Below are 27130 nucleotides of genomic sequence, written 5' to 3'. Positions count from 1 at the left end.
GATGACTACAACTTGAGCGTGCCCAGCCTCAAGGACCTTCAGCTAAGACTAGCTATCCTGGCTCCTTGTAGTGTGCATAATAAATGTGCTAAGTTTCTGGGTTGTGGTGTAGTTGATGCCTTCCATCAGAGCCCCAACTGTGTGGTTTGAATGGCCTGGGCCCAACTCCCTCCTATATTGACTGCTTGGTCCCTACTTGGCGGACCTATGTGAGGAGGACTGGGTGTGGCCTTGTTGGAGGACGTGTGTCACTAGGGATGGGCTTTGAGATTTCCAAACCCTGTCCCACGCCCTGTCAGCCACTTTCTTCTCTCCCCTCCCTCCAACTTGCAGATCAGAATGTAAGCTCCTCAGATATTGCTCCAGTGCATGCCTGGTGCCGTGCCGCCTGCCACGATCATCATGGACTCACCCTTTAAACCTGTAAGCAAGCCCCCAAATGCAATGCTTTCTTTCATAAGTTGCCTTGGTCCCTGTGTCTCTTTACAGCAATAGGAAAGAAACTAAGACACCACCCACTCCCAGCTTTTCTGTACTTGTGTCTTCGTGTCTGTCATTTCTTCATTCACTCCTCACCCCAGTCAGGCTTCCAGAACCAAGCCATGCAGGCCATGGCAAGATAGGGGTTGGAGGAGACGGCCCATAAAGGTGGAAGGAGAATATATCCCACAGAGCTGGCCTCCAATGTCCATGGCGTGCGCGCACACACTCACACACACACACACACAAACACACTTTTTAACTAAAAAGAAAAGGAAACAGAAAAACAAAAGTTGGCAAGAATTGTGAAGGGAAATGAATCTTTATACACTGTTGAGAAGAAGGTAGTCACTGGGAAAATCACTACATAGTTTCCTTCAAATCTAAAATAGAGTTATCATATAATCCATACCACCTCTGGGAGAACACCTAAAGGAATGAAGAGCCACATAAAAGCTCAAAACCTACAGTCATGTTTATTACAGCACGGTTCATAGTGGCCAGGATACAGAACCAAACTAGGTGTCATCAGCAGTTAGGTAAATAAAATGTGATCTATACAGACGATACACACACAATCCAGTCCTTAGAGGAATGAATTGTGTCATTTGCAGAAAAATAGATGAGATATTCATGTCAAAGGAAATAAGCCAGACTTGGGCTGGGATCAAATGTTTTCTTGCATGTGTGAATCTCGATTTTTAGGGCATGGAAGAGGAGGGGAAATATTGGGGGGAAGTGAGAAGGGCATCAGCAGTGTGGGGAACACTAGAAATATCCAGTCTACATGTATGAAATTTCCATAATAAAACTACCATTCTGTACACTTAGCATGTACTTATTAAAAATATAAAGCAGATTCAATTTGAAAAGGGTTTGTTCCTCTTTAATCATTCGTGAAGAAGAGGTTCTAAGCATTAGTTTCTATTCCATCCATGTGTCCTTAATCAGTGAGGCACACAAACTGCCTGATCCTAATCATAACTGACCTTTGTTCACATTTGTACATTATGTATTTCAGCTAAGCAAAAAAAAAAAAATCATTTCTGTAGGTGAGGACTGTAGACAAAACGATGGCTGTCAGTCTTTCCTTTCTTCTTCTGAGATGAGTCTCGCTACATAGCCCAGGACTGCCTTAAACGTGGGGTCCTCTTGCCTCTGTCTCTCAAGAGTGGAGACTATGCCACCACCTGCTCCATTTTCTCCTTTGCATCCAATCGTGAGGAGAGCCCTGGAGTGTTCAACTTCTAAGAGCTGAAAGTTCGGGGAACTCCAAGGAGCCCTCGGATCTCCAGGCTGCGATGTTGTGTGATAACTCAATGATTTTGTTCACGTTTTTCAAATCTTTCATCCAATTTTGATTTTGAAATTTTAAGGCAAACCTCAACACTCTAAATTTTCAGTAAAGCGAGTGCAAATCCCATTTCTCAGAGAATAACATAACCAGCTTGGGGTCTTCTGCTTTCCAAGTGCTAAGGATTTCTGAGTGGCTATGACTCAGAGTTCTCAATTCAGTAAGCCTCCCTATGAGGTGAGCGAAGCGCTGTGGGTCTTCTGGATGGTACAGTTTTGAATACTTAAACAAAAGTTGCAGGACTGGTTCCTGTAGGTTTTCTACATGCTGCTTATTTTTAAGACATGGACGATCTGAAAAACATTATATTTATCTTAATGTTGATTCAAAGCGGTGGAAATAATGAATGCACTTAAAACAGTGAGTTATTGAGTCATAAAATCATAAGTACTTGCAGAATCCTCATACACATTAGGTTTGCTAATAAAATTCTCTTTATTCGTGATTTCACTTAATCATCACTATATTCTATTGAGCTGCGTTCTATTTTTATCACATTTTTCAGATTAACTACCTGAAATGTAGGGAGTTAAGTAATTTCCATAAAGTCACATGGGAAGGAAGCAATCAGTGGGTAAGGTTGGGGATATAACAGCCATGAAAGCTTGCCTGAAACTTTAAAATAGTAGTAAGTAACCTCTCTACAGTCAACAGAAGTAGATAAGCTAACCAGGAAGTCCTGGGGGCTTAGACAGCCTTTATTCATTCAGTCATTTTTGCTAACTATACCACAAAGAAATTCACAAGCAAAATTTTCTCCCTTTATTGTTCTTTTTTTTTAATTTATTTATTATATATAAGTACACTGTAGCTGTCTTCAGACACATCAGAAGAGGGTATCAGCTCCCATTACAGATGGTTGTGAGCCACCATGTGGTTGCTGGGATTTGAACGCAGGACCTCTAGAAGAGCAGTCAGTGCTCTTAACCACTGAGCTATCTCTCCAGCCCCCTTTATTGTTCTTGTATTCTTAATATGAAAGAAATAAGGAAGGAGAGAGTTACACACATCTTCAAAAATAAAAATAGAGGTTGGGAGACCTATCAACAGTTAAGAGCACTGGCTACTCTTCCCAAGTACTGGGCTTCAATTCCGACACCCACATGGTGGCTCATGACCATTTGTAACTCCAGTTCCAGGGGATCTGACACCTTCTTGCAGACTCACAGATACTGCACACATGGGGTATACATACAGACACAGGAGACATACACATCAATAAAAGTAAATGAATAAAAAATATTTTTTAAAAAAGCAAAATCAAAATAATGATGCAATATAAAGAAAAGTAAACAGGGAAATAGATAAGACTTGGGTGGAGGGATGGTAGCTATTTGCAAAGACTAATTAGGGATATAACAACATTTAACCCACACCCAAAATGGTAAAAGAGAAAAACTAAATAAATAAAATGACAAAACAGTGAAAGATGGCATCATGTGGGCATCTGAGCAAAGGGGGCAAAAGATGCATCAAGAGCAGTAGAGCCTGAAGCAGGAGCCTGTAGGGAGGGCTCAAGGGATGTCTGTGTCAAAGCAATGTGGGCAGGGCGAGGACAACAAAGGAGCAAGACAGACTAGACCAACGGTCTAAGCAAATTAGGAAGCCATGGACGGTTCCAGAGGAATACTGTCATCTGACTTACATATTCAGGAAACCCCTCTGTGTACTAACACAGAGAGAGTCTATAAAACATAGAGTCAGAAAATCCAATTAGAAAAGTGGATTCAACTACACTGCCTAAGCTACACACAGTAGGAAGCGGTTATCTTAGGGTTGAATCAACAGAATTGGTGCATGTGTGATGTGACTATAAGAGAAAGAAAAGAAAGTAAGGATTTAAAAAAAAAATTGCACACGCAATTTAGAAAACGAAAATATGGTTTAGTCCAGATGGGAGAGGAATATGAAAAGCTAAGGTATAAAGGTGTCAAGAGTCCAGCTTTGGGCATTTTAAATTTGATATACCTGCTTGACAGTTACATGGAAATCCTGAGGAAGCTAATGCATTCTGAAGAGCACACCAAGTTCACAGATAAGTCTGGGAGTCTCAAATCCACACAGACCTTTAATGCCAAGAGTTAGGGTGGAATCAGGAAGGAAGCCAGTGCAGAACAAAACCTGGCAAGTGGGTGGAACTGGAGAATGTCATCCTGAGTGAGACGGTCCAATCACAAAAGAACACACATGGTATCCACTCACTGATAAGCAGATATTAGCCTAGAAGCTTGGAATACCCAAGAAACAATCCACATATCAAATGATGCCCAAGAAGAAGGAAGGAGAGGCCTCTGGTCCTGGAAAGGCTCAGTACAAGCGGGTAGGGGGTGATTGGGGAACAGGGAGAAAGAAGAGGGTGTATGGGACTTTTGGGGAGGGGGATCCAGGAAAGAGGAAATGATTTGAAATGTAAATAAAGAATATATCAAATAAAAAAATACAAATTACAAAAACTGTTTAAAAAAAATAAAGTAGCAAGTTTTCAGTCTAAAAAAAAAAAAAGAAAGAAAGAAAAAAGAAAAGAAAACCTAGCCTTGTCACAACCTCCGTAACCCATGTCCCAAGGGATCTGACACCTTCTGACCAGCAGCATGAGGCACACCATGGTGCATAGATGCAGGTGAAACATATGCATAAAAGCATGAAATAATTTAAAAGAAAACTGAGTCCTAGGACAACTTAGGCATTTGTCATTGTGAGAGATGAAGATGGCAGAAGAAAGAAGGCACAGAAAGAATACGGGAAATCAGGAGGGTGATGTTCCAGACTCAGTGAGGCAACACCGCTGCCAGCGGGATGGTTCAGCAGGGACGATGCTGTCACCCAGCCTGACTACCTAAACCCCAGGACACACGTAATAGAAAGAGAGAAACAGTTCCCATAGGCTGTCCTCTGACCTCCACATGCCTAACATGTACACACAAAAATACAGTAAACAAGCAAACAAATAAATAAATAGAATTTTAAATGTCTACCAAAAAGAAACAAAACCATCTATGTGAGTTAGTGAGTGGGTGGTTATTTGGGAGTGGAAACTTCCTGAGACTGCCATGCTTCTACAGTTCTTTGCATGATTTTAGCTCTGCTTGTGGTGTTGAATGTTAACAAGGCTGGAGGCAAGTTTTTAGGTGGATGCAGTCTACAAGGAGAACATACTATTTTCTACCTAACAGTAAGTAGGAATGCCAAGATTATGAAAGGGTGAGTTGTTGGGAATCAAATATTAGCCCCGAAAAATCAAAGATCTGCTGAAGGGATGTGATGAGTGTATCTTCATGAGAACTTTATAATTTAGGGGAGCCCTTGGCCCCATTGAAACATTCTTAAATGTAGAGAGTATGATGCAGTCCTTGTTTTAAAAAGATCTGCCAAGCAAGATAAAGGATGATGGCCACAGGCATTATTAGTCCCACTCCTGAGAGACAGGGAAATCCTCACACAGCCAGCACACCGAGGCTCTAAGGTACCACACCATCCAGAATTTGTAGCTTAATTCCCACACTGGGCTGAAAGAAAGAAGACTTTTATGGTCCAGCCAAGGTGAACTGTCCCTAGGTAATAGTCCAAGCTGGTTTTCCAAATATTCATATTCCGATGACAGCCAACACTGCTATCCCTCCTGCCTTCTAAGTCCTTTACTCTTCCCTTTTCATCACATGGTGGCTTACAGAACTTCTTGAAATGAAGCATAATAGAAGTAGACAATATAATGTAGCTGCACCAGAGCCTATGTGATTCAACTTCAGATGCTCATACTTAGTGAGTGTTCATGAACCCTGACATCACAGCAAGTTAGAATATAAAAGAACACAAACATGTCCGGATCAGTAAAGGAGACAGAACAGTGGCACCCTAGGAAGACTAGGCTGGCTTGGGCAATGGATTACCCATACTGAGCGACTGTCTCACTTCAGCCTGGGTCTAGTTTGTAATGAGGTTACAAGCATGTCAAGAAGACTATGAATTGACACAAAAAGCATGAGAAATTCTCCTAACACACCAGACATCTTCACCATGGCTTCAAAACTCTGCTGAAGGACTCACAGGAAATAGGATATCCCCTTATTTTCTTTCAGATGCTTATGATCTTCTCTAAATACACCAATGGATCAAATAAGATGAAGACGGAGCATTGACCAGTCAATCAGCGATGTCATGTGCTGAAGATCCTGACAGGTTGTAGTGGACTGGAGAGGGTGGAATGAAATGTGACTGTGGAGGACTCAGGAGTGAGCAGAAGTAAGGTGGAGACTAGAATATGGCTAGCGCCCTAAAGAACCTCTCTCTATCAGGGACTGGGAGAGTATATCTCAGGGGCTATGAGGACAAGAAGGCATTTTTTTTAAGATGCAAGAAATTATAACACAGTGGTGAGCTAAAGGAATGCTCACAGAAAGCAAACCACGGTGGGATGAAATTTGTACATTCAACTTCACTTCATAGTTCCATAAAAAGAACTTAGTGATTCCCTGTCCGGAAGTCACCCGAGCCTAACTTCTCACGGTGTGTACCTGAGAAAAGCACTGTTGTGGCTGTAAGCAGAGCATACTCAGTATCCGTTACATTAAGTTCACTCATTCTTCTGTAGAAGTAAGACAGTGAGGCAATAAATTCTTTAGTAATACCTGAAAAGATTAATATAAGTGAATTTTCATCCACAGGTAGCACAGAAGCACATTGTGATTATCTTGGGTGGGGTTCAGGATGACTGCCTGTGTGATGGCCAGCACCAACAATCCACTTTGTTGTGCCCTTGAAGCCCAAGCCTGAACCTCAAGATTGGGCTGGTTTGGTGTGCTACTGAAAAGGACCAGAACACCAGGCGGTGGTGGTGTGTGCCTTTAATCCCAGCACTTGGGAGGCAGAGGCAGGTGGATTTCTGAGTTCTTGGCCAGCCTGGTCCACAGAGTGAGTTCCAGGACAGTCAGGGCTATACAGAGAAACCCTGTCTCAAAAAAAAAAAAAAAAAAAAAAAAAGCAAAACAAAACAAAAAAGAAAAAAGAAAAAAGAAAATGGTTACAAATAGAATACTCACTGATGACCTGCCAACACTAACTGAATTGGCTATGTCTATAAACCCTTTGCCACTGTAGAGACACCTGTGAACTGTGAGAACCATGATCTTCTCTTTAAACAAATGAAAAGGGGCACATCATGTCCACCCAAGGTGATGCTTCATACTGCACAATGTTACCAGTTAGAGTAGCCAAAGGGTAGCCTTCCTTGAACAAGTTTCCTGAAGAAGGACCACTTTCCTCACCCCTATGGTTATGCACCTCCAGTGTCCCAGCTGAGGGCTTTGCTGGTCTCACAGTACCTAGCAAAAGAGAAAAACACAAAGTCTGATATTCTTTCCTAATCATTATATAAATAGTAAATTCAGTATCTTTTCAGAATCCAGCATAACTATTATGTAAAAAAAAAATCCCCTAAAATGATATCTCTCTCATTTTTGTTACTGGAACATAAAACCAGATATTAGTTTATGTTTTGTAAAAATATTGTACAGAAGACCCTCCAAAATGAGTTTTCCATGGCATTACAATGGAATGGAAACTAAGAATGGCTTTCTTAAACACACACCCTCCACACACCACTCAGTGCACCAAAAGCTGTGGAGACTCTTAAGCAAACACTACTCAAGCAAACGTGGACCAGGCCGTGAAGGGCCTCCCTTTGGCAGCCTTCTGGTCTAGTGTATGCAGAGAAGAACAACCAATAAATAAGGATATTTTTAAAGGCTATGCACTGCAACAGGTGCAGGTAGTGAAGGCAGCTGGCATTGCTGGCAAATGTTTTGTTGGCTTTGGTTTTGATTTTGTCATGCTGCCTCTTCCCATGTCCTCAACCAACATACAACTTTACAGATTGGATTCTTACATTCACACACTATACAATGATGGCTTTCCTGCTCTATTCAAATGGTTCATTGATTTAAAAAAAATGCTTGTGCTTTTATGGAAGTGAGGTCCTGCATACTTGGTTCAACACTAACCTAATAGCATTTCACCCCAGTGCAGAGGTGTTCCACCAACAGTAGTCGTGATTATGAGTTTCTACACAAGCTCACAGCCCTCCCACAGAGCTCCTTTGTGTCTTAGAATCACCAACACTTTAGGGTTTGATCACCTGTAAAGTCCTCCTCAATGGAAGCACAGAAACCCCACCCACAGCTGAGGAGCTGTTGTCAGTTGACAGCTGCTAGGGGAGGAACAGTCCAGTTTCTTTAGGGAGCTGAGCCCTCGAAGTTGGCCTTGCTTCAGTGGATAACCCCCGTGTACATGAGCAGCACTATTTAGAGTCAATGGGTTATTGTGAAAAAGAAGGGTCAGAGGAGGACATGAAGTTAGGAGAGAAAAGTATGGGGAATTCTGGAGGAGTTGGCAGGAAGGGAGGTGAGTAAGATTGAAAAAATACTTAATACATGTATAAATTCTCATAAGATCAAGAAATACAGTTGTTCAAAGAATTACTTTATGGAGAGAAAATGCTAGATGAATGTGAAACTATTTATAAACAGCTATTATGAGACATTGTTCCTATGCTAACAGGTAAAATAAAATTAAAAGATAAATGAGAGGCAGAGTTCTGGCTTACTAAACACAGACCTTGGCTCCTGTCCCCAGCACCAAACAGGCACAGGTCTCTAGGCTTCTGTTTGGCAGGTAGGAGCAGACACAGCAGGAGTTCAAGATCCTCCTTAGCTACATAATGAGTTCTAGGTAGCCTGGGCCACATGAAATTCTATTTCCCAAAAAACAAAAAAAAAAAAAACAAAAAAAAAAAAACAAAAAAACAAACAAACAAAAAAAACAGTGTTTAAAAATGTGTGTGTGTCTGTGTGTGTGTGTGTGTGTGTGTGTGTCTGTGTGCCTGTGTGTCTGTGTGTGTCTATGTATACTTAAAGTTGAATAAAATTCTTTTTTTCTTTTTACTTCCAGAGGTTGAGCCTTTCCCACCATAAAGCTGGGCTACATGAAGGAACATCACTTCAGTTTTTGACTCCTTCTGTAACGCAGTCTGATCCTCAGTGGTTAAATTTTCAAATCCTTAAAGAAAAAATAAAGCATGAAGAAACAGATATCAAAAGAGAATGTTCATAAATTAAATGTTTAAAAATATTTATTTACTTATTAACCCTAAGTGTTTCTGGGGAATTTTGAACAAATTCAAATCTGAATAAAATTCTTGATTCTACATAGTAATATTTTAGGACACTTTTATCAGAACTAGGTAACACTTTCTTATAGCAAAGACAAATCAAACATAGCTGCATTAGCCTTTAAGAATGTAATTTTATAAAGAGTTTCTGTACCTGTAAATATATAATAAAGATGAGTTATATGTAAGTTTTGGTTAAACTGTGGCTTGTTCTAGTATTGTACAGGAAACTTTCTTTGTTTCTTGTTTCATCTAAGAAAAACCCACATCAGTGTAATGATTTTTGTACATATTTAGATTGTCACTCACCTGATTAATTGACAAAGATAAAATAAACTTTTTTTTTTTTTTTTAGTTAGAAGCAACATTGCTAGAAAACCCAGGACCTCACATACATTGGACAGGTGCTCTGCCTCTGAACGGTTTATCCAGTACCACAATTAGAAGTTTTTGTTTGATATACTATTGCTTTACCTTAAAAAAAAAAAAAAAGAAAGAAAAGAAAAGAAACTTTGGGGCTGAGAGACAGGTCAGCAGTTCAGAGCATTTCTTGCTCTTGCAGAGACTCTGGTTCCAGCACCCAATGACAACTCACAACCGGCCATCCGTAAGAAACTCCAGTTCTAGGGTAGCCGGTATACTCTCTTCTGGCCTCCACAGTATGTTGTATACATGATATTGATATATAATTTCAAAAAACATGCATATAAACATAAAAATAAATAAATCTTAAAAAAATAATGAAACAATTTTACCTGGGAGTCCCTTGGTAAACGTCATCAGCCTGTGGATGTGCAGGATTAATACCTCTGAGAGTCTCAGAAAACTTAGTTCTGGGTTGGAAGACTCCTGTAGCTGGTCCATAAAAAGAAATTAAAATGATGCATAGTATTGTCTTCCTGATAATTACTGAGGCATACTATCATTTCCTAACAACATTCATTACAAGTTACTTCTTGCCAGTAATGGATACATACAAGTGTGCTTGTTTCCCCTAAGGGAATCAGGGATTTTTGATGAGCAGTCACTATGGCATTCAGAAGACGATGTTCCTCTTGAGTTAGAGTCACGTTGTCCTGAACCTATAAGGAAACAGAGGGGCACCTGTAATGTGTGCCTGTTACACATTGTTCGTAAAGAAACAAGAGACTGTATGGAAGAAAAGTCTTGCCTCTTTCCCAGATCTAGAGGTGGATGACACGTGTTTGGTGTCTGCTCCTTCATCTTCCACTTGGGTGGCAGGGTACAGGGCAGGCCCATGCTTGAAGTTCTTTCGAAGTCTCTTTGACTTACACTGGACCTCTGTGAGCAAACCTGCAACATCACAAAATTCACAGTAAGTACTTTTGGCTTGGAAGCCAACACTGTGGGATTTGGTTAAAATGGTCTTAAGTGAGTAAACAGTCAAAGACATTGCTTGAGCATGTGTGCATCTATTAAATTTCCTATACTGCTTTTCCCTTCATGGCTGCCTTGTCTGCTTGAAAATAGTTATAACTAAGATTAAGGATTCGTTTTCATTTCCAAATTATTTTTAGGTTTTTATATAAGAAATTTACACATTAGTTGCATCTTGGAAGTGAAGCAGTCATTTGATAGACTAGTAGAATTACATGATAACTATTATCACTGGTTTTATTAATAAGGTTAAGAAAGACTATCTCAGGATTTTTAAAAATAAGTCAAATTTTCCTATAAGCCAGACAAAGCATTCAATTCTTTTTCAAAGGCAAATAATATTTATTTGAGGGTTGTTTGTTTATTTTTAAATATATTATAATTACTTGTGTGAGTCTGTATGGGGAAAGGTACAGGTGAGAGCAGGTGCCCACAGAGCCCAGAGGGGTCACATCCCCTTGAGCTGGGACTAGAGTTGGTCATAAGCTATCCAGTATGAGTGCTGAGACCTGAACTCAGGTCTTCTGTAGGACTAGTGTATGCCCTTAATCACTGAGCTGTTCCTCCAGCCTGGGGATTGTTGTTTTTATAGAGTGTTGAATCTTCCATTTGTGTCATTACTGGACCAGCAGCAGCTTCCCTAAGCCTTTTAGCAGCTACTAAAAGTATTTAAGTATTAATATATCTGTCATTTTCATAAATATTTAAAAATATACCTATAAAATTAAAAACTAATGAGCTGAAGTATGGAACAAAACAAAAACCCTTCTATATTATTTTATTATTTGTCAGAGAACAGAATACACAAAAAAGAAGCCATGTTAAGCATATTAAGTATTGAACATGGTAGTAAACACCTGTAACCCAAACTACTCAAGAGAACTATTACAAGATGATCACACATTGAATACCAGCCACGGCAACTCAGACAAACCCCATCTTCAATATTTTTTTAATAGAAAAGGAGTCTGTGGGTGTAGCTTAGTGGTAGATTGTCTAGGATATGGGAAACCTGAACTCAACCCCCAGTACCACAAGAAGTAAAACCACAAGAGGAGGAGGAGAAGGAGGAGGAGGAGGTGGAGGAGAAGGAAGTGGAGAAAATAGAGGAGGAGGAAGAGGAGGAGGAAGAAGAAGAGGAAAAGGAGGGAGAGGAGGAAGAAGAGAAGGAAGAAGAGGGGGAAGAAGAGGAGGATGAAGAGAAAGAAGAGGAGAAAGAGGAAAAGGAGAAGACAATGAGGAAAGGAAGAGGAGAAGAGGAGAAGAGGAGAAGAGGAGAAGAGGAGGGGCCTTCAGAGCACTAACACAGCGGGATTAGGACAACTGAAAGGTAACTGTAGGATCCAGGAAAGGGGAAATCATTTTACATGTAAATAAAGAAAAAAAGAAATGTAAATAAGGAATATATCGAATAAAAAAATTGAAAAAAAAAAGTAAGAAAGGTAACTGTAGTGTGCAGATGCAAGCAGCAGAGGCAGGGTGTGGGCGGGGACTCATGTGGACCAGGCTTGTGCTCCCCAGTCACGGTGACTGTGCTCACCTATTCTCTGGAGCTTCACGTTGCCAGAATTTAATTAAGTTAAAGTGAAGAATGACTCGTTTTATGTATAGAGTCCCTCAGAAGACTCCGACATCCCTTCCACACACGGTTCCTGACAAGGATTAAAAGAACACTTTTGGGCCAGAAATTGGAGGGCAGAAAGGCAGGGGGAATCTCTGAGTTTGATGCCAGCCTGGCATACATAGGAAGTTGCAGGCCTGCTACAAAGTGAGATCCTGAATACAAATTAAATTAATGAATAAAATAAAAGGCAACTTCTTCAAGGGTTGCTTTGGACTGAATTGTATCTCCCAAAGCTCACTGAAGCGCTACTGTCTAATGAGTTGATATTCGGAGATAGGTCCTGGCGCACGACTATTAGTGGACTTTGCATGTGAGGTTATCAGGGATCCTTTACTTTTCAATTTACTTTACAATTGTCCTAAGTGCCATGTGTTAGGACTCTGAGAACGCCTTCTCCTCCTCCCCTCTCTCTTTTTGGAAACTACTAACTTTAACTTTGCACTTTTCAAGGCAGCATATATTTTTCGGTTTAGTAACATAAAAATACAAGATCTTTTTTTAAATCATTGTGTAGATTATTTTATGTGTGTCAGTGTTTTGCTTGTGTGTGTATGCACAACCCATTCCTGCCTGCAGAGGTCAGTAGAGGTCTTTGGATCCTCAGGGACTGCCTTAGGAATGATCTGAGCTGAGAAAGAAATTAGGGAAATGACCCCCTTCACAATAGCCACAAACACTATAAAGTATCTTGGGGTGACTCTTACCAAACATGTGAAAGATCTGTATGACAAGAACTTCAAGACACTGAAGAAGGAAATGGACGAAGACCTCAAAAAATGGGAAAACCTCCCATGCTCATGGATCAGCAGGATCAATATAGTTAAAATGGCCATTTTGCCAAAAGCAATATACAGATTCAATGCAATACCCATCAAAATCCCAACTTAATTCTTCACAGAGTTAGAAAGAGCAATTATCAAATTCATCTGGAATAACAAAAAACCCAGGATAGCTAAAACTATTCTCATCAACAAAAGAAATTCTGGGGGAATCAGTATCCCTGACCTCAAGCAATACTACAGAGCAATAGTGTTAAAAACTGCATGGTATTGGTACAGTGACAGGCAGGCAGATCAATGGAACAGGATTGAAGATCCAGAAATGAACCCACACACCTATGGCCACTTGATCCTCGACAAAGGGGCTGAAAACACCCAATGGAAAAAAGATAGCCTTTCCAACAAATGGTGCTGGTTCAACTGGAGGTCAGCATGCAGAAGAATGTGAATTGATCCATCCTTGTCTCCTTGTACTAAGCTCAAATCCAAATGGATCAAGGACCTCCACATAAAGCCAGATACTCTGAAGCTAATAGAAAAGAAACTGGGGAAGACCCTTGAGGACATCGGTACAGGGAGAAAGTTTCTGAACAGAACACCAATAGCATATGCTCTAAGATCAAGAACTGACAAATGGGACCTCATAAAATTACAAAGTTTCTGTAAGGCAAAGGACACCATCAAAAGGACAAATCGGCAACCAACAAATTGGGAAAAGATCTTCACCAACCCTACATCAGATAGAGGGCTAATATCCAATATATATAAAGAACTCAAGAAGTTAGACTCCAGAAAACCAAACAACCCTATTAAAAAATGGGGTACAGAGTTAAACAAAGAATTCTCACCTGAAGAATTTCGGGTGGCTGAGAAACATCTTAAAAAAATGCTCAACTTGATTAGTCATTAGGGAAATGCAAATCAAAACAACCCTGAGATTTCACCTTACACCAGTCAGAATGGCTAAGATTAAAAATTCAGGAGACAGCAGGTGTTGGCGAGGATGTGGAGAAAGAGGAACACTCCTCCACTGCTGGTGGGGTTGCAAATTGGTACAACTACTCTGGAAATCAGTCTGGCGGTTCCTCAGAAAACTGGGCACCTCACTTCCAGAAGATCCTGCTATACCACTCCTAGGCATATACCCAAAAGATTCCCCAGCATGTAATAAGGCTACATGTTCCACTATGTTCATAGCAGCCCTATTTATAATTGCCAGAAGTTGGAAAGAACCCAGGTATCCCTCAACAGAAGAGTGTTGAGGGTTGCAAATTAGTACAACCACTCTGGAAATCAGTCTGGCGGTTCCTCAGAAAACTGGGCACGTCACTTCCGGAAGATTCTGCTATACCACTCCTGGGCATATACCCAGAGGATTCCCCAGCATGTAATAAGGATACATGCTCCACTATGTTCATAGCAGCCCTATTTATAATAGCCAGAAGCTGGAAAGAACCCAGGTATCCCTCAACAGAAGAATGGATGCAAAAAATGTGGTATATATACACAATGGAGTACTATTCAGCCATTAGAAACAATGAATTCTTAAAATTCTTAGGCAAATGGATGGAGCTGGAGAGCATCATACTAAGTGAGGTAACCCAGTCTCAAAAGATCAATCATGGTATGCACTCACTAATAAGTGGATATTAACCTAGAAAACTGGAATACCCAAAACATAATCCACACTTCAAATGAGGTACAAGAAGAACGGAGGAGTGGCCCCTGGTTCTGGAAAGACTCAGTGAAGCAGTATAGGGGAAAACCAGAACAGGGAAGTGGGAAGGGGTGGGTGGGAGAACAGGGGGAGGGAAGGGGGCTTATGGGACTTTCGGGGAGTGGGAGGCCAGAAAAAGGGAAATCATTTGAAATGTAAATAAAAAAAATATATCGAATAAAAAAAAATAAAAAAAGGAATGATCTGAGCTGCAGTGTGGAAGCTGGGAAGCGGCCCAGGGCCTGGGCAAAAGCTCTTAACTGCTGAGCCACTCTCCCGCTCCCAGAGAACATCTAATTAAGATGGAACTGTCACTGATTTCAAAATTAGAGCACTATAGTACAGGGCAACATTTATAGGAAGCACTACTTATATTGATAACAAGCCACCCACATGGAACAATCACTGTACATGTGTGGTGTGTATATACAAACGAATATGACAATGTTCAAAATAACTCTTTATGTTCTCAGTAAGGTTGGAAAATTTTTACATTTTTATTATTTTTAAATTCATTTTTAATAAATAGAGGAGAGTGTGGATACAGTCCTCCTCTAACACAAATTATGCAACCGAGTTTCCCACATTTGTGGAAACCACAGGGCTCAGTCAGCACACTCCTAGTGCAATGGGTGAACCTTGTCCTGAGAAAACCACCACTGTTATCATGTCTTCCCTGTCAGGAAAGTAAGGTTGGGAAAAGTTAAATCCCCTCAGAAGCACGAGCAGCGAGCACAATGGCACTTACATTCTGCCAACATCCCCACCGCCTTGCACTTTTTCAGTCTGCACTCTTGGCATTTTCTGCGCATGTACAAGTCCATCTCACAGTGGCCACCATTCTTGCAAGAATACACTGCATTTTTGGTAATGCTGCGCCGGAAAAAACCTAACAACAAAAATTGTCAAAGTTTAACATTGATATTAGTTACTTCTCATTTTTATTAACATTTTACCTTTATAGTAAAGTAATCAAAGCCGGGCTATGGTGGCACACACTTTTAATCCCAGCATTTGGGAGGCAGAGGCAGGTGGATTTCTGAGTTCAAGGTCAGCCTGGTCTACAGAGTGAGTGCCAGGTCAGCCAGGGCGATACAGAGAAACCTTGTCTCAAAAAACAAACAAACAAACAAAAAAACCCAAAAAAACAAAAAAAAAGTAATCAAGTTAACTGTATCTCAATTAAATGAGGGGTTTTTCTCTCCTGATATTTGTTTGGTTTTTTTTTTAAGATTTACTTATTTATTATATGTAAGTACACTGTGGCTGTCCTCAGACACTTTTCCTTCTCATCCTGGTCCTGCTTGCTTGCTGTAGCTGTCTTCAGACACCCCAGAAGAGGGCATCAGATCTCATTATGGATGGTTATGAACCCTCATGTAGTTGCTGGGATTTGAACTCATGACCTTTGGAAGAGCCGTCTCTCCAGCCCCGGATATTTGTTTAAATATACATTTATCTGGAAAGTTATCTAATTCTTTCCAGTTAACATCCTGAGGCTGGGTCTTTACAGCCCGAGGATCTTTATCACATTAATACGACTTTCTGCCCTACTATAGGTAAATTACCTATAAGAATTTTAAACTGCACTTTACAGAATATCAAGAGCCCACAAAGCATCTCTCAAGTTTCTTTTGAGAATATACGTAGTCACCTAAAATAAACAAAAATATCAGAAAAGTCTCGCTTTCTGAGCCCTCACAGTTTGAGTCCAGTCCACAAGGCAGTCTGCCCCCTGCACACTCCCTTCCCTCCCTTTCGCAGCACTTGTCAGATGAGAAAGCCTTTCCCTTCCCTTTTCCTCCTTCGAACCTCATCCACAGCAATCCTGCCATTCCCTGCTCTCCCTCCCATGAACTGCCTCACTTACTCAAAGCCCCATTTAAGCCCCGCCACTCATTCTTCTCCTGTTGACACTTGAGAGATGGAGTTTCACCATTTCAATTCAACTAAGGAAGAAAAGGCTCAGCTCAGGTTTTCAAAACTATGCAGGGTTCTTCAGCTCAGTTTTAACAGTAGCCCGTCGAGAGCAGGCCACCCCTGCCTAGCCTAACTACTCTCCTCAGAACTCTTGTACCCTATTTCCTTTGCTAGTGTTGAGGTGTGTGCTGGCTGGTTTTGTGTGTCAACTTGACACAGGCTGTAGTTAGCACAGAGAAAGGAGCTTCAGTTGGGGAAGTGCCTCCATGAGATCCAGCTGTGGGGCATTTTCTCAATTAGTGATCAAGTGGGGAGGGTCCATTGTGGGTGGTGCCATCTCTGGGCTGGTGGTCTTAGGTTCTGTAAGAAAGCAAGCTGAGCAAGCCAGGAAGTAAGAAACCTCCCTCCATGGCCTCTCCATCAGCTCCTGCTTCCTGACCTGCTTGAGTTCCAGTCCTGACCTCCTTTGGTGATAAACAGCAATGTGGAAGTGTAAGCTGAATAAACCCTTTCCTCCCCAACTTGCTTCTTGGTCATGAAGTGTGTGCAGGAATAGAAACCTTGACTAAGACAAGGTGTAAGATTTACAGATAAAATTTTACCCTAAACAAACACATTTATTTGTGTTATATTGGCGAACTGTTCTCTGTTGTTTGGCGTGGTTTGCTTTGTTTCTGAGGGTGCAAGGATCAAATCCAAAAGTAGGTGCTGAGTGCTCTGCCACCGACCTGCATTCCCATCCCGATGTTGACTGATTACTGAAGTGCTGGGCTGCTTCAGAACTGTGATTAGCAAAGACCCTGCCACTCTTTGCTCTTTACAAACATCGCCGCCAACCCTGGCCCTCAGCTCCACATACCCAGCTTGTTCTTTTTCTTTTCGAAAGACTTTAAAAAAATCTTTTGACTTAGAATCCTAGACATCATTTATTTCAAATTTTTTCCAACCACATAAAAAGGTTGATAGATCTTTATAATGTCATGTTTTGTTCCAGCATCAAATTCTTCTAAAAACAGGGGAAACATTTGCTTATATGTATTGAGTTTAAAGTAAAATGTGAAAGTCTTCATCAAAAATGAAGAGACAGACCTGGGAGTGAACACTCTTAATACCAGCAGTAAGGATACAGAGGCAGGTGGATTTCTGAGAGTTCAAGGACAGCCAGGGATGCATAGAGAGACCTTTTCTCAAAAAAAGAAGAAAGACAATGAGGAGGAGGGGGAAGAAGAGGAGGAAGAGGAAGGGGAGGAAGGTGAAGACAAGAATGAGGAGGGAAGAGAAAAAGAAAAGAAAGAAATGAAATGAACCCTAGGGCCAGGACGGTGGCCCACAACCTTAATCCTAGCACCTAAGACAGAGACAGGCAGTTTTCTGTGAGTTTGAGGCCAATCTGATGTCCATAGTAAGTTATAGGCCAGCCTGGGCTACACAATGAGACCCTATTTCAAAAGAAAAAAGAAGGAAAAAAGAAGGAAGAAGAAACTAACCGTAAACTTAACATTTTATTCTCCTGTCTTTTATCACAGATTGATTCCTGGTTTTGTTTTTCATACACACACACACACACACACACACACACACGTGTGTGTACCAGCTGTGTGCAGCACCGTCTGTTTGGTTCCACCTTACCCTTACCTTTGCAGCCCTCACAGGTAAGTGCATTGTAGTGATATCCTGACGCCTTATCACCACAGACCATGCAGAGCTCATCTTGTCCCTTCCAGCGTAAAGAACAAGTCGGTCTGCATGTCTGTGTCCCAGGGAAGCCATCCTCATCATCGTGAACAACCACATAAGTGGACTGACTAGATTCTCGAGCGTCGAGTCCGCACCAACCGCCACCACTGTACTGTGGATCCAAGCCATGTGTGTTGAGATGGCTTTGTAAAGATGGGGACTGTAATGCTGGAGGGAACTGAGCAGTGGAATATTGGCAATAGGGTGGTTCTTGGAAATCCGTGTTACACAGCTGATAATGGAATTGTTCTGGCAAAATATCTGGTTTTATTAACATAAAAAAACAAATCATAAAAGGTTAAAAAACATTCATATTCATAATTGCTTTAAACTTCAAAATGTTTTATACTAACAAAAAGTTAGTTCAACATATCTACTACATCTCAGGGCTTGCTGTCCAGAACAATAGGAACACAGTAAATGGAACTACAATACCTAATAAATGCTGTGACCGCAGAGGTGTGCAGAGGTAGGTCAGGAGCCAGAAGAAAGGGCATTAGTTGCTAGTGGTGCATGCACCAATCTCGTCTCTCTCCTTAAGGGAAACTGAATATCTCCCAGATTTTTAATTGAGTTTTTCCCTACCTTATGCATGTGGTTGTTGCCACAGCACAGCAGAGAAGGCTTCAGGCATGGTAAGAACGCTTTCAGCATCCCACACAGGCCCAGAGGCAACCCATTGACCACAGCCAACCCATTAGTTGGGTTTTAACTAGGCCCATTCTTATCTGGAAATTTCTTGAGACTTCCCAAACAGCTGTCCAGCCCAAACCTCGTAGAATAGTGCCTCTTGGCCTAATTGGGTAATGTCAACTTTAGACCCACTTCCTGGGGGCATGTCAGCTGCCTCTCCCAATTTCACACCCTTACACAATAAGACCTTGTCTCCAAAAAATGTTCTTTAATTAAAAAATATAATAGAATGTCCTTTATGCTCCTTAAGCCTGCTGAATTTGTTTCAGACCCCACCATGAAGTGAGCTCTGATAAACCTTTTATCTGAAGAACGATCCAACTCCAAGCGCCTACTGAGCCACACCTGTCTCTAACCTTCAAAGTACAGCCGGGCCATAAACAATATAAATTAGCAAATTAGCTCACCCCAAAAGGAAAAAAAACCCACGCATTTCAAATAAAACAAAACAACAGCAAAGGGCCTTTTGTTTGGAATTCTCCTTTATAGCATCTCAGTGCTCTCTTTTAATATTTGTATGCCGGTGTTACTAGCTTCTTTTTCAATTTATTATGTATATATAGATCAACTTCCCAACCTTGAAGAATTACTATAAGATTTAAATGAAATGTGATAGTTAAAGACTTGTATTAATGGGGCTGGTAAGGTGACTCAGTGGGCTAATTCGCTCAAGCACAAAGACCTGAGTTGGGTCTCGGAGAACCCACATCCAGCTGGTCCGGAATGTACACTGTAATCCCAGAATGACTTCAGCAAGATCAGAGTGCACCTAGAACAGCAATAACCAAGCAGAGACTATCTCAAACCAGATGGAAAGTGAGGATGATGGCCAAGGTTAGCCCCTGACCTCTATGCTTACACTGCAGCATGAGTATGCCTCAATGTATGTTGCATGCTTGACCCTGGGTGTGTGTGTGTGTGTGTGTGTGTGTGTGTGTGTTCTTGGGACACATACATATAATTTTTTTTTAAAAAACATAGCCTAGGGTCCTCAAAATGGCCCGACCCATAAAAACATTAACCACCCAAGCTGGATGACCTGTTGGTTCTATAAACAGAGGCCACCCAGAGCCTGATGCAGTGGTATACATTTCTAATCTTAGCATTCCTACAGTGAGATGGGAGGCAGAAAGAAGAGAATTCCAAGCATCTCAAGTGTCAAGTAGTGTCAACCCTGGCAATAAATAAATAAATAAATAAAAATTTAAAGCACATATAAACTATAAGATAGCACATGATGGCCATGATCACCAGAAGTTCCGAAAGCTAATTTATTCCCTGCTTTCAAGAAAATTTCTGGGCTTAATTAAAAATTTTCAGCAGCTCTATCTGCTGAAAGAGCTGAGCAGTCCTTGGTTATGCTATGTCTGCAGTTGGTAAGGATTGTATTTTTTTCCTGGAGCCGAGCCATCAGATAATTAGATTTAAAATTATCTTCAAAAGTCTGCCATCAGGATCAATAAAAATTATTCACACAAATCATTTATAATCCTATAGCATCTAACACCAGTGCAGGGCTGAATACTATCAAATAGCTTGATACAAGGAAATGTCTCTGGGGATACAGTTCTCTAGTAAAGTGCTTGCAGAACATGCCAAGATCCTGGGTTCAGTCCTCAGCACCACAAACAAACCAGAAAAAAGAAATCAGTAAAACAGATTTTTTTTTAAAGGGAGCCTACTGGCTGACTGTCCAAAGCAAATCTTTCTCACCCCATGGAATGAGAGTTTAAGTTCCTTTGAAAACTGTGTGTAATATTACATCTATAGCATTGCTGTAGTCTGTGTGTAGAAAGTTTCTAGTGTTACCTGCATTCTTCTTGTCATGTCTTTATGTTTTATGAGATTTATACTAATATTAGCATGTCAAGCACAGCTGGGGCCTGAGGAGATAGCCGTAACTAAGAGCCCTCGCAGCCGGCGCAGAGAGCCCAGGCTTCAATACCCAGACCCACAGCGTGGCTCACGGCTGCCTGTAAGCCCAGCTTCTTGCCTTCCCGGCACCCACTCTCACGTGGTACACAGAGAGCACACAGTCACACACAGATATACACAGAAAATAGAAAAATAAGCAAACGAATCTTAACAATTTTTTCAAGTGCTGGAGAGGAGGCTCAGCTTTTACAAATGAGTTCTGCATGTTCTTGTGGGATTCCTAACAGTGTACATGGTGACAGGGAAGGGGTGTCTCTGGCTCTTATGCCTGCTTGTGGGACCCCTTTCTTCCTACTGGGTTGCTTAGTCCAGCCTTGATGTGATGGTATGTGCCTGGTCTTTTTGTAGCTTGTTATGCCATGTTTAGTTGATGTCCCTGTGAGGCCTGCTCTTTTCTGACAGGAGGCAGAAGGGGTAGATCTGGAAGAGAGGAGACATAGGAAGAAGGGGAGGGAGGGAAAATTCTGGTCATGATGTAATGCATGAAAGAAGAAAAAATGTATTCTGCTCTTGCGGGGGACTGGGATTCAATTCCCAACACCCACATTGAGATTCACAAGCAAATCCAATGCCTCTGACTTCCATGGGAACCTGTGCTGCAAACACACACACACACACACAATTAATCTTCAAAAAATTCTATCAACTATAACTACTGTAAGATTCATGTACAATCTGACATAAAAGTTTGCCTCTATTTGTCCGTAAATTTTTGTGAGTTAATTCCTGTTTTAACTGAATACAGTTTTTTTTAGACTTACTTATTTTGTGTATGTGAGAATTTTTCATTAAAGTATGTCTGTGTTGTGTGCCTCTTGTGTGTCTGGTACCAGAAGAAGCCAGAGAAAGGTATTAGAGCCTGTAGAACTAGAATTGCAGATGGTTATGAGCAAACATGTGGGTTCTAGGAATCTAACTCTGATCTTCTGGAAAAGCAGTCAGTGCTCTTAACTGCAGAGCCATCTATCCAGCCACACACAAAAATATTTTATTTTTATTACATACCATAATACTGTGTGGGTTCAGCGAGGTAGTACCCATCAGACGTTGTGACATAGGTATTTGCCATTCTCTGGTCCAGCTTCCGTTTGTTTCCTTAAGCAATGCTAAACTCTTTCAGAATAAAACCTGAGGGGGTGGAATTGTAACAGACTATTTATGATTTTATTACATAACAGTGGAAAGCCAGGCATGGTGGCACATGCATGTGACTTCAGCACTGTAGAGACTGAGACAAGAAGAGTGTCACTATAAACATCCAGGACTACACAGTAAGTTCAAAACCAGCCCAAGCTATGTAGCACGATTCCGTGCCAACAACAACAAGTTACAATGGCTTATTTTTTTTATATAAAAATTTTAAGCTGGTTAGATGGCTCATGGGATAAAGAAGCTTGCAGCAGAAGCCTGGCAACCTGAGTTCAAATCCCAGAATCTGCAGAACTGTGGGAGGAGAGAGCCAATCCCAGAAGGCTGTCATCAGCCCTCCACCTGTGTTCTATAGCATGTGTGCACACACACATACATCACATGTGCACACATGTGTGCATGCACACACACATATTAACATTTTTTAGAAAAGAAGTGAAATTTGCAGAATTTATACATGAGACATATATTTCCATTATAATGATTTTTTTTGTTTTCAAACACAAAGTTATTTAATTTTGCCAGTTTCTTATTGCTTAGCCTTTAATAGTTTTGACAATAACCATTAGAGGCATACCAAATTTGAAGTTAGAACTTAAACATAGGTTCACTGCTTACTTTTGGGTAACTTATTACACCTCTCTGAACCTTAGCTGTAGCACAGACACTCTCCTAGCAAAGCTGTTGGTGTCTGAGAAACTCAGCACAGCTCCTAACAGTAACTGAGTCCCCAAAACTGTTGCTCTAGGGACTGGAGAGATGACTCTGCATTTCAGAGACCTGCTGCTCTCCCATAGGACAAAGTTTGGTTTCAAGCTTACAACTGCCTGCAACACCAGCTCCAGGCAATCCAACACCCTCTTCTGGCATGCACACACACACACACACACACACACACACACACACACACACACACACACACAAGCTTGCACACAGAAAGGGGAAGGGAGAGAAAGGGGGAAGGGAAAGGAGGAAGAGAGAGCGAGAACTGTAATTTTTTGTTCTAACTCAGGGAGGCATAGTGGCAGATGCCTTTAAACTCAGCATTGAGGAGGCAAAGGACAATTGAATCTCTCTGACTTTGAAGAGATGGTCTAGCAGAGAGTTCCAGGCAAGCCAGGGAGACACAATGAGAGCTTGTCTCAAAATAAACAAATCTTTTTTAAATTATTCTAATGGTTTTTCAGATCTCCATGTTCTAAATTAGGGTGAGATTTAAAGAAAATATGACTTTTTTGCAAATACAGAGGAAGTTGGGGACTGTGAAACCATAGCTTTCACGGTATTTTCTAATCATCCTTTGTAAACACTTTTGGTAAATATTAAAGCATCAATGTTGGCAAAGTTCCATCAGCTATACTTTGAATAGAAAGATACAAAAAAGTGAAAGTTATTAGGAAAAATTAGCACAATCTAAGACTATTCCTTAGGGGGAATTTGCATGTTTTTGTTATTCCCCGGGAAGGAATTCCAAAACAGGATGTGTCTTTAAATAGCACAGTTCCCAAGCTGGGAGTCATTTGGAAGGAGGGAGATCGTCATAGAGGCTCTCCCAGTTTGGAGCTTTCTCCTCTCCAGTAGAAGAGAAGGGGCTGACTCAGTGCTGCAGTCCTCAGAAAACTGAGGCAGGAGGCTCGTGAGTTTGAGGCCTGGAATACACAGAGAGAATGAACCAAAAAGAATGAAAAATATTATCCCAAAAGAAAACAGAAAAGAAGATGGGTTTGTTGCTTTACAGGAATGTAGACAGTTATTTTCTTTGGTTTATTTGATTGTTTTGTTTTTTGAGATAAAGTTTTATGTAACCCAGGCTGACTTTGTTGTGCCACCATACCCAGAGAAGACAGGATTTTTAAATCACCCACCCCCCCCCCCAAAAAAAAAAACCAAACATACAAATGACACAGGTCTGAGTATCTGAAAATTTTTTAACACTTATTTATTTATATGAGTACACTGCAGCCCGTCTTCAGATTCACCAGAAGAGGGCATCAGATCCCATAGCAAATAGTTGTGAGCCACCATGTTATTTCTGGGAATTGAACTCAGGACCTCTGGAAGAGCAGTCAGTGCTCTAAACCACCAAGCCATCTCTCCAGCCATGAAATTATTTTAATTTTTTTCCTCTGGTGTGTTACTCCAATGAGCTCTGTAAGCAAGATTTCTTCCTCTCTAAAGATGATTCCCACCCTGATATGTCTAGAAGTCATATCCTGCTCCTTTAAAAAACACATGAGCCTCCCAGTTTCCACTGGTCCAATCACAGTCTTGTACGGCGTGAATTGAATGAAGCAGGAGCAATGCTTCCATATGAAGTTTCCCATGTAATAACACCACCAACAACCATGCTGCATGTTTGTCTCTCCATTACCACAGGTCAGCTGACTCGCCATATAAAGAGAATTCTGAGTTGAATGTGATAGCACAGTCCCACAACCTTAGCACTTGGGAAGTGGAGGAAGAAGGATCAGGAGTTCAAGGCCCCTCTGATTGATACACAGTAAATTCAAAGCCAACCTCGGCTACACTGTAAGTTCAAGGCTAGCCTCAGCTACACTGTGAGTTCAAAGCCAACGCAGTCACAGAGTGAGTTCAAGGCCAGCCTAGGCTACTTGTCTCAAAAACAAAAGCACTATTAGTCTGATTTAGGTACTAATTTTAGCAATATCATATAGTTCTTTCTAAATGTCTTTTCTGAGTTTCACTTAGACACTAGAATGATGCAGAAGAACATGGAATATTGAAGTTGTTCTTTATCTTTAAAATTGACTCTTTATCATTTAAGCTTCATATAGCACAGTATAAAACAACTAAACACCTGGCATTTGCATCATTTTCTATCTCAAATTTTTCGCAAAATTCCAGACTTTTCATATTTAATTTTGCTGAAATGTTTTCTGATTTACAAGGTTGTATAACAAAGTCCTTAAAATATTTAATAGGAGTATCGTATATAGATATACAGCAAGATAAACTTTCAAAAATAAAATATTAATAAAATTAATTTTAAAACATGCTATAGGGTCAACAAGACACACCTTTGTGTAGAGACACTTGCCCTGTAATGTGATGACCTGGTGATTGACACCTCATGATGGAAAGAGAAAAGCACTTCCCACAGGTTGTTTCCTGCCCTCCTCACGGGCTTTATACCACATGTGTCTGCATGCTCGTGCACACACTCACAAACAACACAAATAAATAAATATAACATAATTTTTAAAACACTCAAGTAGGTTACTAGTAAACTAGAGGCATGAGAAAATTTCTGCCCTACTAGAGAGCAAAAGCTCTGTGGATCTGGAAGGACTTTGTCTTGTTATCTTTCCTAGTAAATATTTATTTAAAACAAAACAGTTTAGCTAACACGGGACCTTTTATCAAGATGAACAACTCGATATAGACAAAATCTGTTTTTCCTTTAATATCTATAACTTACTAAAAAGTGTACTTTTCACAAATTGCCACTGGTAGGTGTTCTGCTAAAAAGATGCTTAATTCTATAAAAGCTTTTGCATTTCCTTCTCCTTAATCAAAACATTGGTCTCAAAGATTTTTCTCTGTCTCAACTTTTAACAGGAAAGAGAAACACTGACTCTTGAGAACTAGATGGCATGGTGGGGGCTTCACACCATTGAGATCTACTCTTACAGTGTATATCACCTGAATTCTGAATAAATGAAGTAGATTGCTCTAGAAGGAAAATGTTTTCATTTTCATAGTACTTCCAAAAGAATAATGTATCATTACAAAAAAATGTTTTGTATGGCAAAGCTATTCTTTAATGCAAATATTGTACAAAAAAAAAAGACTTTTCATGCTGATGAATCTTTAGCCAAGGTTCTACAGTCAAAATTTACTCTAGTCAGAGAAAATCAGAAAAATGTCTTTGAACAACAGAAAATAAGGTTTATTAACTCTTCTATGAGAGTTTATACTTTAGAATATAGAAGGCACTTTCCAACATGGACTATTAACCTATAGTTTTTGATAGTAATTTATTGACATATAATTAACTCATGAAACTCAACTTTAACTATAGAATTCAGAATATTCACATCACCACACAACTCCAGAGCCCCTTATGCCTTCAGACCTCAAATCCAGCATGGGTCACATCTCATACCCTTTCCCAAACACCTGTCATCATGTCTCCTCCCTTTTTGACAGATTCATCTAGTCTAGATATTTCATGCAAAAGAGCCATAAGTTTGGGCATATAGTTTTAAAAAATAAAGGTATTTATTTTTTAAAATTATCTCAAATAAATTTTATGGATTAGTAATGATAGCAAAAGATAAAACATGCTAATATTTTAAAAATACTGAAATTATATTTCAGAAACATAATTTGTGTCTATTTCCCTAGTCTAGTCTTTATATCATAACAGTTTCAACAGACATGTCGGACACGGCGTATATTTCATGGTGCGTGGGATCTACTTATAACCTTCCCTCTCAAGACAAAGCACATATCAGCAAGCTCTTGATTTAAAAACAGGTTCCAACAGCAAGAGAGGCAGTGAGCATCCCTCCTGGAGAATCACATCATTAGACCAATCGTCAGCTAACTTCAACTACCGTCCAAAATCCCTCTGAGCTTCTATGGGCAAGAATGAAATTACTTTATAATCTACTGTAATCCACACAATTTCTTATTTTTAAGGAAAGTGGTTTTCAGGGTTTACCTCTAAATAACAATTGGCTCATTCACTTTTGCAAAATAAGAACTTGTGATAGTAGAGGTTAAAGCCCCCCAAAATATCTTTTTGACAACACTGTACAGTTTAGTATACACCCAAACCAACAAAAAAATTAACACTCATTTAATTCAGACAGCGGAAGATTTTTAAATTGTCTTATTTTAGAGAAAATGAAGTACTCACAATTTGATAGTGTTCCTGCAGTCTGCCCTCCTCCTTACAGAATGAGAACAGAAATGCACAGCTCCGTTGACTTCCCAGCTGAGTACAGCAGGCACTTCCCGGGCTTATCAGAGGCTGGACAGTGGACGTTGCATCCTCTTAGCAGGCTCCAGACACTCTGCAGAGCAGTGCCTCAGTTCTATCTCACAGACAAACTTCCCACACAGTCCTCTCTGGGGTCAAAACTGGGCAATTACAGGCTGCCATAAATCAAAATATAACCAGTCCATCAGGGACTGGGGCCTTTGGGACCTGCAG

General features: G+C 40.5%; 1 protein-coding gene and 1 non-coding gene across 2 annotated transcripts; both read right to left on the bottom strand.

Moving 5' to 3' along the window:
- Window positions 1–853: 853 nt before the first annotated feature.
- On the bottom strand, window positions 854–26899 carry LOC127682154 (bile acid receptor-like). Its single transcript, XM_052178550.1, has 11 exons — window positions 26834–26899; window positions 21805–21927; window positions 18070–18432; window positions 15263–15403; window positions 10168–10310; window positions 9974–10078; window positions 9752–9851; window positions 8771–8884; window positions 7030–7152; window positions 6346–6459; window positions 854–2127 (listed from the first exon to the last, which is right to left on the bottom strand). Exons 2-11 carry the CDS (start codon window positions 21866–21868, stop codon window positions 1880–1882), a joined length of 1515 nt encoding a protein of 504 aa, XP_052034510.1. The 5' UTR covers window positions 21869–21927; window positions 26834–26899; the 3' UTR covers window positions 854–1879.
- LOC127683877 (U1 spliceosomal RNA) lies at window positions 15041–15205 on the bottom strand. The gene has a single exon (XR_007977663.1). It is a non-coding gene; the product is annotated as a U1 spliceosomal RNA (small nuclear RNA).
- Window positions 26900–27130: the final 231 nt, after the last annotated feature.

Source organism: Apodemus sylvaticus, chromosome 4, assembly GCF_947179515.1.
Source record: "Apodemus sylvaticus chromosome 4, mApoSyl1.1, whole genome shotgun sequence".
NCBI classification, from domain to species: domain Eukaryota; kingdom Metazoa; phylum Chordata; class Mammalia; order Rodentia; family Muridae; genus Apodemus; species Apodemus sylvaticus.
The sequence above is the reverse complement of the archived record's forward strand: the minus strand, read 5'-3'. Positions and strand labels throughout refer to the sequence as shown.

Coding starts and splice junctions, on each gene's coding strand:
- LOC127682154 (XM_052178550.1), bottom strand. CDS start 21,868: ATGGCAAATACCTATGTCACAACGTCTGATGGGTACTACCTCGCTGAA. Junction 18,433..21,804: donor TGAACCCACACAGTATTATG/GTATGTAATAAA, acceptor TAATAAAACCAG/ATATTTTGCCAGAACAATTC. Junction 6,460..7,029: donor CCCTTTGGCTACTCTAACTG/GTAACATTGTGC, acceptor TAATCTTTTCAG/GTATTACTAAAGAATTTATT.